This window comes from Gambusia affinis, linkage group LG20 (genome assembly GCF_019740435.1).
Source record: "Gambusia affinis linkage group LG20, SWU_Gaff_1.0, whole genome shotgun sequence".
Lineage (NCBI taxonomy): Eukaryota > Metazoa > Chordata > Actinopteri > Cyprinodontiformes > Poeciliidae > Gambusia > Gambusia affinis.
Genome location: NC_057887.1, coordinates 16,578,866 through 16,596,283, shown reverse-complemented (window position 1 = coordinate 16,596,283; position 17,418 = coordinate 16,578,866). Strand labels below are relative to the sequence as shown.

The window sequence follows — 17,418 nt, the reverse complement described above, 5'->3', positions numbered from 1 at the left end:
AGTTACAGGATTTACAGTTTGAAACTGCCACAGCCACAACTGTGTTAAAGCAAAATGCTAAAGTTTACAATGACAACTAAACAGGCATATGTTACTATTTTAGATATTTTGTGTTTTCTAGGAACAATATAAAGTCATATTTGTAGATTTGAAGTAACTTTATTGTCAAGATGTCAGGTAATTTTGAGTTAATTTATTTTGAAATAAAATGTTAAATGGAAGCATTATTTAGGTCTGTGCATTATTGTCATAAACACCAGAATTATTTCTCAATCCTAACTGCAGACAAATACATTTTCCTAATCATAGCTGCTTTGGCCATATTTATGTGTTGCAAACCACTTTTAATTCACCTCTTTATTTAATTCAGTAATGCTATACCCTCAAGCTTCAGAAAGATTTATGGTCGACTGGAAGCACAACACATGCTGCGTGCCAGGAGTTCTTTGAAGTCCACTGCCCTTATAACCGAGACACGCTGTTGTCCGCTCTACATCTGGAAAATGCAGCATGCTAAAATCCCAGGTATGGCTGCTGCAACACAAAAAGGGGCTTGCAGCAGATGCCACACACGCTAATAGTGACCACGTGAATGGTCTGTCTCCCCGCTGACTGTTGAACAAGAGGAGCGTCAATGGATGAGTGAGTGAGGGTACCACATAGAAGCCTCGTGGCTGCAGGGTGTTTCATCAGGGAACATGGCTAACCTCTGCATCCTGTCTTGATTTCCTGCTCCGTGAATCATCACAGTCCCACCAGACAGATGGAAAAGCAGTAAGAAAGACTGTCAGTCAGAGAGGCAGGCGTGCAGGCAGCCCACTCAGTGAAGCAGAAACACCAGTAGCTCAGTGGCTGCCATGGATACACTCCTGGAGTGTCTTTGCCACTCTCTCTCCCTGAATGTTTACCAAATGCATCTGTGCAAACATGTGCGTAGGTTTGTTTTGGAGGCATTGAACCTGGTTGTTAAATATAGAATAGCATTTTTTTCCATTTCTGAATTATTGTTTGCATGATTTTTTATTTATTTATTTATTTTTTTACACAGCCCAAATTCAGAAAACATCAGTTATTATTCCAGCTCTTGATTGTGTTATTTATGTTTTTTATGTAGAAGCTAATTCAATAAGTAATATCAAGAAATTATTTAAAAGACAGTATGATCCCATAAAAACTACCCAAAAATATACAATTTTCAGGAAAATTATCAGATATTAATAAGGCTGGGGCGAAAAAAGAGCGCCTATTCTCTTTTGAATGCAAATAATGTCAAAATCTGACAGGGGTATGAATGATCTTTGCACTAAGTACATTGACATTTCATCCCAACTTCGTTCTTGTGCATGAATGTGTGTGCCATTTTGGAAAGAGGATTCAAACAGGATTTTCAGATAACAAAGATTGTAAGCTAACATAATTTATTAAAATTCTTACATATTATTATTATTATTATTATTTTTTTTTACTATTTTTCTTTTGATTTCATTATAACCCAGGTTATGATCAGTTAAATTACATAAATTATGACAGATTATGATCCCTGATGAAACAAGAAGGTTTATGGGCAACCCTATGGTTTTAGATCACATTGGAGTATATTTCCATAAAGTAGAGTATGAAAGATTACAGTCGATGTCAATTTTAGAATAGAAAGTCTGATGTAGGGTTGATTAATTAACCACATTATTTCGTTCACATTGTCTGGTTTTCACAGAGGGGACAAATAAAAGAACCGCATAAAACATTACGTAAACCAGCACAGCATTAGTGGAACAATTACCAAACAGCAGATTGCGTTTCCCTGAGATTGTTTCTAGTTACATGTTTTTATAAGTTTCATATTTAATGGTGAAGTCCTAACTGTGCATCTCCTTTCAGGTCGTACACCGGATCACGACGGGCGATGGCATTAAGCGTACGGACAAAGAGGACGCTGCGGCGAGCGAGGTGGGCTGGATGACGTCGGTAAAAGACTGGGCCGGAGTCATGATATCTGCCCAGACGCTGACGGGAAGAGTCCTGGTGAGTTCACACTCTTCCACCATCTTCTGTCACTTCAGGAGCAGACTGTTGCTTGGTTATTCAAATGATTCTTGACAGATAATCACTATCACCCCTGGATTTTGTTGTGACAACCTGCCAGTGTTGAGTTTCTTGCTGTGCTTTTGATTTGCTCGGAATCATGATTATCATAAGATATGCTGTGCCTCGGCTCTAGGTGAGCAAACTGGACATGCTTTTAATTTTTTATCCTGTAAACTGTTGACTTGTATATCTTGTTTGCCAGGAAAGAGATTTAGGGAGTGTATTAAGGTCATACCCTCCATAAAGTCTGCAGACAGCAGAGATAAACAGATATATTTGCTTTGGAGGACGTCATTTCAAAATTGCATCTGTGATATGAAAGTCCCTGGTTTGTCAAACTGTTTGTGGCACCACGACTTTATCTTATTATCTTTATATTGCATTGCAAGAAACTCTCCTGAGTTTAATTTTTGGCTGAAAAAAAACCCAAACCCTTTTTGGTGACATCTAGTTAAGAAGCTGAATGTCATAATTTAATCTTGAAGGTGTTTGATGAACTTGGCCATAAACGCTTGGCACTGGAAGACTCAGGGGTGATGAAATAAAATGGTGGGAGCACCATGCCAAGATTTGCCGCAGTACTTCAGCCTTGATCCCAATTTCTCTCAGTCTTTTTAAATGTGGTGCAACATTTATTTTTTTGGCAAGCACACAGAAGTTGTTGCTCTTTAACGGTGGGTAAGAAGTACAGGCAACTGTTACAAAATATTATAGTTTATAAAATGTTAAAAAGGAAAGCAAAATCTATGACTACTAAGGAAGAATGTTCATTTCAAACATATAATATAGAATATGTACTGTATAAGTATTTTAAAATAAAGACTCTACACATAGAATACAATCAAAATAGAAAATAGAGTAGAAGTATTTTTAAAAAATTAAGCACAGACACTTTAGAAAGGTATTGGTTGATAAAATTCCAGGCGAACATTCCAAATATGCCATTTTGGCACCATGTGTGCAGTTACAAATTTCTCTCATTTTTTTCTAATTTTTTTTTTCCATCTTATATCTTGCTATAAATATTATTAGTAATTAATAACAATGTTTTTTGAAACAATATAAGAGTGAAGTACTACTAAAACCTACAGCCCGCGTTGCTCTGGTTATAGAACCATAGAGCACTGAGTCATAAAACCAAACACGGGGCAGATTCTCTGCAGCCCATTGGTTGATTGGGTGATTGACACATTCAATAGCCAATAGAATCAGGGGGGATTCCAAAATACCATAGCAACATCATTCACCAATCACAACGAGCGAAAATGAATTGCTTAAATGAGGGAAAGCTGTAGCTGCGCGCAAGTCAAGGAACGACCCTTTGAGTTTGTAGGCGGTATTCAAGGAAACAGAAAAGTTGAAAATAGTGAGGAATCGCATCAGTGTGACACAAGGACAATGGATTATAGGACCTGAATGCAAATATTTACTTTAACATGGATTATGACAGAGACATAATCTATGTAGGACTAAATTTAGGTTTTTAGATTCGTTAAATTAGCAATGTTTTTTTTTTTTTTTTTTTTTTTTGTCTTCTTTGGCTGCTGGTTCAGTGAGTTTTGCACATAGCATTGTGATTCGGGTATTGTTGGAAACAGCAGTTTGGGTTGTAATCTGATTGGTAGTTTGTGGGTAGGATCATGTGTGACTCTGTTAGCATCTAATTAGGGTCTGATAATCTAATATATATATATATATTAGATTATCTTTTTGCCTGTTACATATATATCAGTATCTCTATATTGATTATTATACAGCATGTGCTTAGATCGAGCTTGTTAGCAGAAGTGCTGCGGGACCCAAATTTGGGCCTGCTTGAGCCGATGGAAATTATGCTTAAGCTTAGTGATATTTTATTAAAGTATTTTTCTGAAAATAAAAGCTTATCTCAATTCGAGAATTTCTGTGTGAGTAAATGTGTGAATGTGCAGCTCAGGCGCTCTAGTTCAACGATGACTTGACACACAACTGTTTAGTTAGTGCTCATCTGTAACCATAGCAACTGCAGCTTACCTAAACACAGCAGATGTGTGTTTTCTCTTTCTGCCTTTTTAGGGCACACATTAAAGCCTATTTTCAGGCCATCTGAGAGGCAGTTGTATTGGGGAAATACGAGCAATCTGGCTTAAGTAAAAGGGGGAATAGTGTAATCTGGTGGTGTTGTATCTGCGTGTCCTTCTGTGTGTTTGTTATTCTGCTATTACAGCATCTAAAATACCTTTCCTTGATGTTTGCAAGCAACCTAAACCATTGTTTGACTGTTTGGTATAAAAATAAGATTTTGAGAAAGATCATTTTTTTGTGTATCAGTTCTGTTTGTCAGTTGAAGTTAAATGAGTATAATAATTAATCTATAACCTGGTTAATACACACTTCTGGACAGTCTCCACACTTCTGGATTTTTCCAGCATTTTCCAGATCTGTATAAGTATTGAAAGTTTTTGTTTTTCCAGGCTTGATTCCTCTTTTGATCTTTCAATCTCCCTTTTTTCCTTGTGTCCTTTATCTTTCCTTCCTTGCTTCTTCCTTTCTCTCAAATCTTTCCTTCTTTTTTCTGGCATTTTATTGCTTCCTTCCTCCTTTGTGCTCATCAGTCTTTTTATGTCTTTAATCCTTCCTCTCTTGTGTAAAATAACTTATTTAGATAATTGTAGTATTTTGCTATTTTAATAAAATACAAAGTTTAATAGAAATAAATAATGACAGAATAGGAAACAAATTAAACCATAAACATTTTAGCTGCTTTTGAAAAGCTCTCTCTTAGCAATTAAACATACAAAATAGGAGTGAATAAAACATAACAGTGCTTTGTTTGTTTGCTCCGAGAAGCTCGCGTAGTTGTAATAAATCTGATCCCACCAAATTGTAAATGGTCACTCAGATTGCATTGTAATGCCAGGTGTGAGCACATGTAACTAAAGCATTCTACATGGGGTTGGCTCACCTTGGACACATGATAACACCAGGTCTGAACAGAGAAAATGATACCCGACTGTTTTCAGCTACTCTTATGTAGAAACGTTCCTTGCTCTTAGTCAAAACTAGAGTGTCACCGAGGACAGATACAGGTGCAGCTTAATAAAAGCCTGAGAAGTTTGTTTATTTTAGTGATCCAGTTAAAAAAGTAAAACTTAATGTGTATAAATTTATATCACAGAGCACTTTTACTTGTTTTTATCTGTTTATGGCTTACAGCTGACGAAAACATTGTGTTTGTCCATGTTCTGTACAGAGCACGATGCAATAATTACTTCATCAATGGGGTTTTGCTTGGAGACGATCGTAATATGGCTCTACTAGGATTAATGAAACCAAGCTCTCTTCAGCCAGTGTCCATTATTGGAGACAATCTCTATTGTTTTTGAAAATAGCCCAGAGATTGTCTGTGGAGGATTGATCTGCTAATCTTGCTGGTCAATCAAGTGCAGTGATATCACAGTTATTAAACGAAGGTTAGGAGGTTTCCTATGGAATCTGATTGAATGATTTTCCAAGTCTTGAGAAGCATTGAAAATAAATGAGTATGAAAGTATTTTTAGATTTGGATTTTCTTTTGTTCATCCGTCTTCATTTTCTTCTTGTCGTTTTTCTTTATTTCCTTCTGTTCTTTTGTCAGTTCATATTTTCCTTTCCTTTGTGTCTTTCCTCCTTTTCTCCCTTCCTGAAACTGAAACTGGAATTTGACTTTTGATTTGCTGCAGCAGAAATAAGCACTTGATATGTGTCTCACTGGGGTGAGTTTTCTGAGAAACGAGTTTCACTTTTGGAGTTGAATTGTTGAGATGAATTAACTTTTTAATGATCTTCTAAATTTTAAACCGCACCTGTACCCCACAGGCAACCATTTGCTCCCAAATGACCATAATCATAATGACTCAGAAGCTTTCCCAGCAACAAATACGAAAACTAATGACAAAATCCCAAAATATGAGTTCAAACATTCAATCTTTCCAAATATTGTGTAGCAGTTGAAAATCTCATCAATGTTAAAACCATGTCTGTTTTACACTAAAAGTCAAGGCCAAAATCTTGTCAGCAACACAAATATTGCAGGGTTTTTTTTGTGTGAGTTAACAGTGCACTTTGAGTACAGGGTAAAGAGGTCTGATGCATGTGAAATTATTTGCAAAGCATTTTATTATATTAAAAGGTTTTATTGTACAACAAAAACATTGTTTCTTTATTTGGATTTTCACAAAAATAATTTCATTTTGCTACTTCAGTGTCATATTCATGTCTGACTTTGCCAAAGATATTAGCTTGCTGACTGATGTAAAACAGAAAACTGATGCTTTGTGTTCTGGATCGCTGAAAACGTCAGAGTGAGAAGCTCACAGTAAAGAAGACCTCAGGGAGTCCTTGCCCTGAGCAAGGATCAGGGCGGTCTTTTCCTGGTTGACAACTGTGCTGCCAAATTATGTGCTGCCAATGCAGAGCTTACTTAATTTTGGCAGCAAGTGGGCGTGAATTCATTTAATGCACTTGATGAAACCGCAGCGCAGTGGACACTTACTAGTGTGAAGCAGTCATCAACTGTCTGCACATGATATTTTCTGCAGAGATAATGGCTATAGGCTTCCAGACTTTGTGCTGTCTTCATATAAGCTCCAAGTATTAATGGACTGGCCAAACAGCCACACCCAAACAAAGATTAGTGCAAAGCGCTGGATGCAGTGGTGTAAAGCACACTAGAAATTGGACTAAAGTGGTAGAGACATTATCTCTGGAGAGACGAGTCAGTCTTCTCTGTCCCGGGGAGACTGATAGATGCCAACATGTAGTGTGGTCAGTGGAAAGCTTGGTGCGGTGTTGTTATTTCTCAGGGGCTTGGTGTGGTAATTTATTTCCAGAGAAATTAGCTGTTAATGCTGCAGCATAAGATGAAATTTCCTAAAATTGGGGGGAAGATGGTCTCCTCCATTTGCTCAAAGCAAGATCCAGAAGAACAAGGATGAGTGAGTTAGGTGTGGAGCAACTGTGGAAAGAATTGGAACAAGAAGTGAGACATTTAAGATTAGAATATTATATCAGATAAAAAAAAGATTTTTATAAACAATGTAGGTTTAATGAAAAGTATGTTTAATACCTGATTAAAGGTTGTTATTCATATTTTTATTCAAAATGTACTTTTAATTTGACAAATGAACCTGCTCGGTATGCAAAAAGACTGGATTTTTGACTTAAAAGTTAATCACTTATAAGTACAAAGAGACCATTAACCTCAGCACATTGTGATCATTTTTGAGAACAAATACAAAACAAGAAGGGATCACCATTAATCAGGATTTGGCCCTTGAAATTTACATTCAGCATGCCAGAGAAGTATAGTACAGGAAACATGCTAAAGTTACAAAACAGAATTTTGTCATTGCTGAAATCTTCAATTGTGTGTGTAGCCGTTTTTGTTCATGAGAATTTTCCAAATATTTTATTTTATTTTTTTTACTTTCTGTCAAGCTGAAGCAACTGCAGCATGACTTATTACAACCAAATGTGAGTACACACTGTGCCACAAATAAATGAGTGGTATTGTAAACGCTGGTGTTTACCTCTGACAGTGAATGTTGAGTGACAGGCAGGTGCAAGCTGCCTCGTGAACGTCCCAGAGGCCTGATATTTATTTCCCCAGCCGACCTCACTTCTTAGTAGATTATAAAACATCTGACCTTCCCTTTAGGTGTGTTTGATTAGCAGCGAGACCTCTTCCTGGTGACCTTTTAGTTCTGTGGCATCTATTTGCAGGAGGTGAAAACTCTTCCTCCTAAGCTCTCTAGTAAAATTGAACAATTCAGGCCTGTACATTTCAAATCAGCAGCATGATGAGCGCATCAGACCTTAGTTTACCCCAGATTGGAGACACAGAAAGATCCCATCTGTCAGTTTATGCATTATTGCGTTTCCCCTCCCCCCAGCCACTTTAACATGATAGAAGACCACCCTTCCTATTTATCACAAATCTCATTACACTGATGTTTGCTCAGCTCACAAGCTCTTATCCTGTAGCCTGAACAGGTGATTTTGATTTCCAGATCTGTTGTAACTGTATACATCTGTTTATTTTGCCACTGAGAGTCTGCTTTTAGGAATTCACATGGCTGATGTTTGTGAGAAAATGAGGCCGGGTTTGGGAAATTCTGCAAGAAAACAGGATTTTTCCTAAAAGATGGAATCCTGCTGAGTGACATTTAGTCCATGTGTGCTTGCCTCTGGATGTCTGCTGGGGGGTAGGGATGTCACCGAGCCTTTATTCTGGCCAAAGAACAAGTTTCTATTAATGGAAATGCAGAGAGATGCATTCTGATCATACTGGGTTTGCAGTCTTTGCACACTAAACTAAGGTTCAGCAGTGTTTTTTTTTTCTTCCCTTTACCACAGTAGCCACTTTTCTTAGTCGGGTGGAATCTTTTCATAAAAATAAAATTAGTAAGCTGTACTTAGGCAGACAGTGGAACAGTAGCACAGAACTCACTGTTGTTGTTAACTCTAGTGACTCCATGAATGTTGCTCTGATACCCACTTGACCTCAATCCTACATTGCAATCTGGCCTCTGGTTTTTGAGATGCTTAGATAAAAGATCCTGATAGCCGGTCGTAATTGTTTTCTCAGAATCATAACTTGGTACCAGATATGGCAATTTATTAAATGGGGTTAGGGAAACCTCCTTCCCCTCAGAATTTATGACGTAGTGAGAGTTATTTCTGTCACGTTACAAGCCCACACTTCAGAGTATTTTGGGGGAAGATTTTACTTAATAGGACAACACGCAAAAAATGCATAGTTAGAAAATGAAAGAAAAATTATAGATGATTTTAAACATTTTTAAACAAAAACAAAAACAAAAAAACAGAAAAGTGCGTCATGCATTCTGTATTCTCACAACCCTCGAACGAATTCAGTAAACAAATTAAATTTACAGGTCAAAATTGATTCCACCTCTTTGTAACTTAATTTCTGTACAGATACAAATGTTCTTTGAGTTTTGCTGGACACCATATCTTCCCCACAGTTGGAAAATTGTGTTAGGAACATCATGTTGCAAGGGTGCTTTTCATTAGCAAGACTATGGAAATCGGTCAGAGCTCACACAGAAATTGCAGATTTAAAAAACATTCCTGTTATTGAGGAAATAAACACTAGCAGCAGAGTAGGAGCCTACTTCCATGGTAATAAGCTCAACTAATTTGTGGAAAAAATATAAAATATATGCAGATATCTATAGTTTTAGCTCAATCCAATCTTATGCAGAAATGTATTTCCAGCTAAATTTATACCAGCAGTCACTCCTGGCAAGTGGAAAAATACATAGATGTGTCCCCACGTGTAGCGTTTGGAAAAACGTTGGTGTTGTAGTGAATGACTTGATGATACAGATCCTCCCATTTGAGCCGCCTTGGCTTACTGAAAAAGCAAACTTCTGCCTTGACCTCTGTCAGCAAGACATAATGGCACTTTGAACCACTCACACACAGCAAGTAATGAGGGGGGCAGAAAGTCATTCCAACAGACGGCCAGAGGACCTTTGAGGAACAAACACTGAGCCGTTACATGTAGTGGGGGGAAAAAAAAGGAAAGGAGAAATTGTAAACACTATCCCGCCTCTTGGATAAAAAAATGTTTAGCTCTACTTTAAATTAATGGCCACACTTCACTTCACTGTTATTGCTTCATTATTGCACATTTTCCACCAAGTGAAGCCATGTTTTTCTTTCTTTTGCTTGTCATTTTCTCTGGTATCATGGCTTGAGTTAATGATGTTTGAATGTTGTTGTACGTAACTGATATTCTTTCATCTTGCTTGTGGCCATGTCAGAAAGACGGGTTGGTGTTTGCCACCTGTGGGCTCAGTTGCCAAAAGGATTGTGTGTGGAACTGACACCCCTCACAACAGAACGAACAATGCGGCAGAATCTTGTTGCCCGCCTCTACACTATGTCTGCCGCTATTTTCAGAAGACAGCAGCTGTCAGGTTTGTTTTGTCATGGCCTTTCTGAAAAAAAAAAAAAAAAAGACATGTGAAGCTCAAGTCATTTGGCTGCGTCTGTTGTTCTCTCTGGAGTCAAAACCAAAGAATTGTTTTTAAATTATTCACCACTCCACAAAAAGGCAAACGCAGAGGTTGTCTTTCTATGAACTCTGTTTTTCTCGAAAGAGAAACAAACAAGACTTGACATGACTCTCTGGATTGAAAGCAAAGGGCTTTTCCTCATATCAGTCAGATTCCTGGATCCAAGGTTCCTTTACATGACCTTCCCTCCTTCCCTCTTCCTCCTTTCCTTCATTTTTTCCTTGATGACTGTGACTCTGCTTTTTCTATAAAGTCTGTCTTGTGTGAAAATGTCTGCTAGAAGATAGTTGGAAATGTTTGTATTTCTATAAAAGGGAATAAATTAACTGAGAACTCTGAAAACTCCAGTTTTTTCCAAACTTGGTCTTTTTCGTGTGCTTACAAGAATATTGTTATTGTTGGGTGAGTGTATTTTCGAAATAATATTTACAGAGGTTAAGAAGAAGCACTTGGAGTTACATTCTTTGGAGATTACCAGAAAACACAGATGGTGATCTTTACGCAGAAAATGAGAATGCAGGTTTACACAAGAACCAGCAGAAGAGTTGACATTTTGGCATTAGATCCACTAAACAGTCATAGTAGAAGGAAAGTATATTCACTTCAGTTCAATAGTTTTATTGCATAAATGATCAGGTTTATAAGGACTTATAATTGTTTAAAGCTAACCCTAACTACACTATTTACAGGTACACACCACAGGTTCCACCATTTCAGTATTTATTGAACTACAACAAAAGAAACATGAAATATTTTTTGAAAAACTAACCCACCCCTCCAAAAATAAGACTGAAAAAATCTGGAATTGAAAGTGGACTTATGTTTCTTTTGCTATTCTTTTGTATAATTTTAGGTAACTTCTGTTAATAGAGGTCTTTGGTTTTGAAGAAAACTGCTTTAGTCAACAAAAAAATAGAGAAGCCAGGACAGTTGTGTGCAGAAGTCATCTCTGCATGGGATGCAGGCGGAACGTTGCATGAACTGTTTGTGCACAGCAAGCCAAGTTCTTTGAGCAAACATGGCTTTAGTTTTGAACAGCAGTGTGATAATTACCAGCCAAGAGGAAGATTTCTTTCTAATTTGGACCTTTTCTATGTTAGTCAGTCACATTAGTTAGTTCCGTAATGTAGTACTGTACTGTGTTTTAAAACCAGGGGAAAAGGACAAATGTTCTCTATCCCATTTTGTGAAGAGATTGATGAGATAAACTTCTTGGTTGCCATGAAATGATACTCCATTCTAGACACAAATGTTGTTGTACAATAATCTGTAAGAGACTTTGAGACTCTTCAAACCAAATCTTGATCTTTTAACCTCTCTTCCTGAAAAAAGGTTTAATTGAGGTAATACTTGAGTGATACGTGATACCAAGCAAGCTTTTTGTTGTTCTGCTCAGAGAGAATGAAACAAACCTTTAAAGATGCATTTTGACATCCAGATGTCCTTAAAAATAAAGACTCTACACATAGAATATAATCAAAAGTTTTATTTTTGGGTGATTATGGTGATTAAGGCGATTAAGCTCCTGCTCCTACTTATTTTACTTTATTATTTACCAGCAGAGTGATAAATGATGATTTATTTCTGTTAGTTTTGATGATTCCAGCTTAAATCTAATAAAAACCCAGTGTAGAAGGGGTTCATGTTGCAGTTTTCTCCTGCTGAAACGAGTGCTTGCAGGATCAGGAACCCCCTCGTTCAGAGAGTCTTGCTGACATCTGATCACGTCAATTGGTCAAGTGATCTGATTTCAAAACTTTGGCTGAAGTGACTCTTGTAATTCCAATCTCCAGTGTGGTGGTAGAGCGTAAATTCAGCCTCAGGATCAATATCAAACCCCTCATGGGAAGCTGTCTGTCTGAGGCAACAGTCCAAAACCTCAAGAAGCTCATTTGAGGCATTTGAATACTCACAATGAGGCACATAATTTCATTGTTTATATAAAGCTACTATGGCTAGAGTCAGTGTTTCTTTTGTCACTGAGGAGAAGAAGTTATGTGTATTCACCTCCTTGATGTGTGATGTCATGATGTAAATTCTTTTCAGCTTATTTGAGTTGAATATCAGTTAAATTAAGTAAAAGTTTAATAATATTCAAAGTATAGTTATTATCATTTTAAAATATGAATAGATGATAGTGAGATATTTTGGATCCCATCAGTCAAAACAACAGACAAGATAAAAGTCTAGCGCAACCTTAGCTCTCATTTATAAAGCATCTATATTTTAACACAAAGGCTGTTAGGTGAGACATCCCCATTGTTTTCTCTCACAGTGACAAATATCAGAGGCAAAAACATGAATATATTTAATTTTTATTGTATGTCTGTCATTTGTGATAAGTCAGCTGGACTCTGATACTTCAGCAGAGAGGGGGGTGATGGCTGTTGTGGGTGGAAACATCCTTCCCCTCCCATCCTACAGTAAGCTCTTTACGCCTCGCTGTGAGAGTTTTTGGGATGCTTCCAGGGGTGGCTTAAATCATGGCTAAGCCACTGGTGGATTTGGAGCTCCGCTCTGCATGTTCTGATTGTGGAACATTTTAATATCTGAATAATAATGAAAGCTGTTGTATAAAAAGTTTAAATCTCTTATTTAGAGAGAAGGGCAGAGCATGCAGCTTTGGTCTAATGAGAATAATTCAATTGCGGCACATGAAAGAGTCTGCAAAACGCAAAGAGAATCCTAAATAGGAGTGTAAGCTGCTGTTGCATGAGGATCCGGTGGGCTTGACCCAAACGGGTTCAAGGATAAGCAGCACTGTTTTCAGAGTTCCACATGGACGTCGTCTGCACTGATAGATCAGATTGGCCGCAATGTACAGAGATCGTTGTCAAACAAACAAAGGATCCTGTTTCAGGCTGTAGGTGGCTACAATGCAACCTATGCAACATGAAACACAAACTGAGAACCGTCAAAGGTTTAGTGGAGGATCTGGTTTCTGAGTGCTTGAGTCATCATTGTTTTTTGAATATAAGAGCAATGTGGCCACAGTCACAAGGCAAATGTCAGGCTACTGTCTTCAAGAAGGCAATAACAAGTTAAAGTAAATGCATATTTAGAATCTATTCATAAAAAAAGTATTTAGATACTATAGGCACATATTTGAATGACTGACCGTTGTTGGTCTAATTCTTTTAATCTTTTGCAACTCAAAGACAATTAAAACAATGAATAATAATAGTAACTTAAAGTGGAAGAGAACTGCACTGCTTTGCTAAACTTTCAAACATTTTGCACATTTTGTCACCTTACAACCATAAACGTCTGTGTTTATTTGGACTTTATGTGACCGACCTTCACGAAGCAGCATATCTTTGGGAAGTGGAAGGAAACAAATACATGCACCGAGAACACTTTTAAAAAAAATAAATAAAACCCTTAAATATGTACCCCCCCTCTTTACTTTAGTACCACTAATACAAGACAATTACTTTATTTTACAGTTACCAGCACTGTCAAGGCCTGGGAAGACACCTGACGAGAAACATTTACTTTACACACGATCTAAATATACTACACCCTCTTAAAAGAAGAGAAAAGACAACTAGGTTGGTGTAGGTAACACCATGCTCTGGGGAATACAACTAAATACATTTATTTGTAAAGATTATAACATAAACTGACAGATTTCACAGATTTCATGTGCATTGGTTTGCATTTATAGCGCTGTAAGCCTGGATGACCAGAAACCTAAAAGTCCTGTACAGGACAGACGTCTCAGAACATGTTTTCAAATTTGTGAAACAAACAAGAAAAATATGACTCATGTGAGTTGACTTAGAGCAGATCTGACCTTTAATCACACAAATTTGAATTTGAACAATTAGATTGAAGCAGGTTTTATTTAGTTCTCCTTGTACTTAATTTACTAGGATAAATCTTTCTACTTTTGCGGCAAAAATCCACTTTGAGAACTTTGAAAATGTTCCATTCCCAACTCATAATAACTCCTAATTTTTTAATTTTTTAATTGTAATTCTGTTCCCACTAAATAAGATAACAAATTTCAGCACAAACCTATGGCACAATTACAGATATTTACATAGAAGTCTTATAGGTGTGCATTTTATTATTTGGAGTAATTTTCAGAGGTCCATGAAATACTTATCAATCAGATTTCTTTTAAAACAGGATTGGAAAAATTTTCAAATCATGCTTGTAAAGACTTGGTTCAGGTTTTCCTGTTAATAACCTTGTTTGTAAAAACCAAATTGACTAATTGTTCCTTTAGAGCTAAAAGAAGTGAAATACAAAATATATATTAAGAATCTATGCATGTATACTTTCACAGTTTGGTTGTTGGTGTCCACCAAGACACAACTGTCCATTTCGGACAGTGTGATGTCAGACTCTTATTTCCTTTGATTTCAAATCACCCTGTTGTCTCCATGACCTTCCTGACATTTTGAAGTTTGCTGATTCACAGTAAATATGGAGAGCCTCAATTCAGTGTGAAGGCAAGCATGACCCCGTGACCCAAACAGAGCTCGGTGTTCTTCTTGCTACTTTTCTGGCTGCCTCAAAACAGTAAGGAGATTGTTAATTCAGTTCAGTTTATTTGAAAAGTTTTATGTGTAATGAAACCCAGCAGACTGCATTAAGTCACTGACTTGCAGCATTCGTGTCTCCTGGATGAGCACATAGCGATAGCAATTGCTTGAATGGTGTTTGTGACTTTACAATGATCCCTCATACGACCCTGCATGGAGCAAGTGTGGAGACAAAAAACTCTCCTTTAACAGGAAGAACCTGTTCAGTCCGAGGTTGTTTCTGAACAAATCCCACATTTACTCTATAAATACAGGAGGCCTCTGTACCTCTACCATCAGTTTTACTCTTGCTTTGGAGGAGAAAATGCTCTCCTCCACAGGACGCAAGTAAACAGATGCACAGCTGAGCATGCCATTTTAGAAATTAATTATTACCTGATCTAACGCTCTCCGTGCATATCCCAGCAAGCACAATCAGAAAAAGGCATGCATACAAAATCATGGCAGGCTGTGAAGGCTTATTTATTTAGTGGCACTTGTATTGGATTTTTACTCTTCTTCAGGTCTCCCTCCTGCTCTTCGTTAAATATGATGACAAGGCAAAATTTTTTTATTTGGACTGCAGCCGGGAATAAATTGATTCTTTAATGCTCTTGGCATCCTGTAGGAAGGTCTGAATATGGCTCCTTTTTTTTGGAGAGCTTGGATTATTTGTTTCAGTTACCCACAGAGTTCCTTTCTTTGAAGTATCAGGACACCATGTGGCTTAGCCTCCTGGGGTGAAGGAAAATGCTGAGTTTTTGCATAAAATAAACTAAAGTCATTACACCTGTGAACCTATTCGGGCCTCTTCAGCAGATATTTTTGATGACTTAATTTTGAAAGATTCCCAAACTGATGCAAGCATAAAGTTGGAATATTTTAGTAGTGCAGCAAACATGTTTTGGATCACTTCCAATGGCTAAGAAGCTTTTCAGCATTACTTTTTTCTCAGCTGTTTGCAAACTCAGTTCATTTGTTCAGTGTGGCTGGCAACAAGTACATAATAGTTTCCCTTGTTTTTCTTTCATTTGGGATTCCCAGTGTTAGCCTGCAGGAGCCTGTTACCCCACACTGTGTGTTTTGTAGTTGACAGAGCAGCTCAGATTAGGCTGCAGTCAATTAGGATGTGAAAATGGCTAAAAATGACCCTCCAGACAACCCTCAGGCCCCATGAGCATTTTCCTTATTATTGAAAACAGCTAGCACTTTACTATGTGCCACTTACTCCACTTTTATACCGCCACAGAAAAACATGTTATTTTAGTTACACGGTGACTCAAAATGTACGCACCCATGTTAAAATCTCAGCTTTAATTCAAGACTAAATGCTAAAATTAAATTCAAGATGGTTTCTTCGTCAAAGTGTTAATTTAAGGGTTTGCACATTCATTCAACCAAGTTATATTAAAAGTATAAGATTTTGATGACATATCATAGTCTAATTTCTAAAATCACAAAAGCTTTACAACGGCTGAATTTTATATATACTTTTAAAGAAATACTTATGAATAAAAGTTGCTCACAGGTATTGCTGTATTGAGGTGTTATTAATTGCTACTTAGTTGTAAATAAATGTGTATCAAACAGCTACATAGAGTAGTGGGGACAGCAGCTGTTTGGAAAGTTCATTGGTTATTTTTGACTCACTGTATTCAACACCATGGATAGTTTGTGCTAAGAGATGTGATGTCATTACTCCCTGCATATATATGTATATATATATATATATATATATATATATATATATATATATATATATATATATATATATATATATATATATATATATATATATATATATATATGATTAGAAAATTTCAGGTTCAACCCTGAGATGCCAGTAGAATCAAGGTAATATTAGGAATAATTTTCCTCTGCAAATAAGAAATTTGCTCCACATGTCTCTGAAGGAAATCTGACAAAAATAGTGATTTATTGGCTTTTATTTTACAGATGGGAAGAAAAAGTATTTTAAACTCAACTTTTTCAGTCGTGAGAATGTCACTGAAATAAAAGAAGATGATGAAAGCCTGCTTTAAGTAATACACTCTCTACCGAATGTGCACCTCCTGGAAAGCTTCCTGAATGATGCAGGCTGAGTATTACATTCATCCACTCCAGACACCCACTGAGTTGATGAGGGTTTCTAGGGATTTCCTGCTGAAAGACAATTGTTCAGTTTAAGTTGAACCACAGCACTGTTGGCTGTGCTCTAAAATATTGAAATGCACAAAGGGTACGAAGGTTTGTGAAGGCCAAGGAATAGATCCCGATTCCAGTCCTCCTGGACATGTTTACTGGAAAACCTGATCCAAAATGATAAAATATTTTCTTAGCCTATCACAAAGTTCCACAGAACCACATTAAAGACCAATTCATTTGTATTCGATCTGTTCAATCTGAGAAGTGTCCAAACCAAGCAGATGATTGGGTCCATTTACACCATTGTCAGAAAAATTTGCTAATGTTGCTCCTATTTTGCCTGAACCCAAAAGATTATTGTAACCCTGAACCATGGACGGAGACCAGAGTTGCATTAAGTTGCATAATGAAAATCTTTCAACTTGACCCAGGCTGGAGGTCTGGGATTTGAATAATTTCTAGCAATCTGTTCCCTGTGTGATCAGGAGTAAAAGTAAAGCGCCAGGTGTTAATGTGATTTGAAGCGACAACATTTCAATGTTTACTTATCATTTTAAAAATGATCCTCAAAGTACAGTCCTTTAAACCTG

The 17,418-nt window shown here is 37.0% G+C and overlaps 1 protein-coding gene across 14 annotated transcripts in view; it reads left to right on the top strand.

Annotated features, from left to right (window-relative positions):
• Window positions 1-17,418, top strand: part of LOC122823516 (calcium-activated potassium channel subunit alpha-1-like) — a 105,885-nt gene that overhangs the window by 16,728 nt on the left and 71,739 nt on the right. For all 14 annotated transcript variants that reach the window (XM_044103201.1, XM_044103212.1, XM_044103200.1 and 11 more), the window contains exon 2: window positions 1,879-2,022. In XM_044103201.1, coding sequence (XP_043959136.1) covers window positions 1,879-2,022 — 144 coding nt within the window. The remainder of the gene's footprint in view (window positions 1-1,878; window positions 2,023-17,418) is intronic.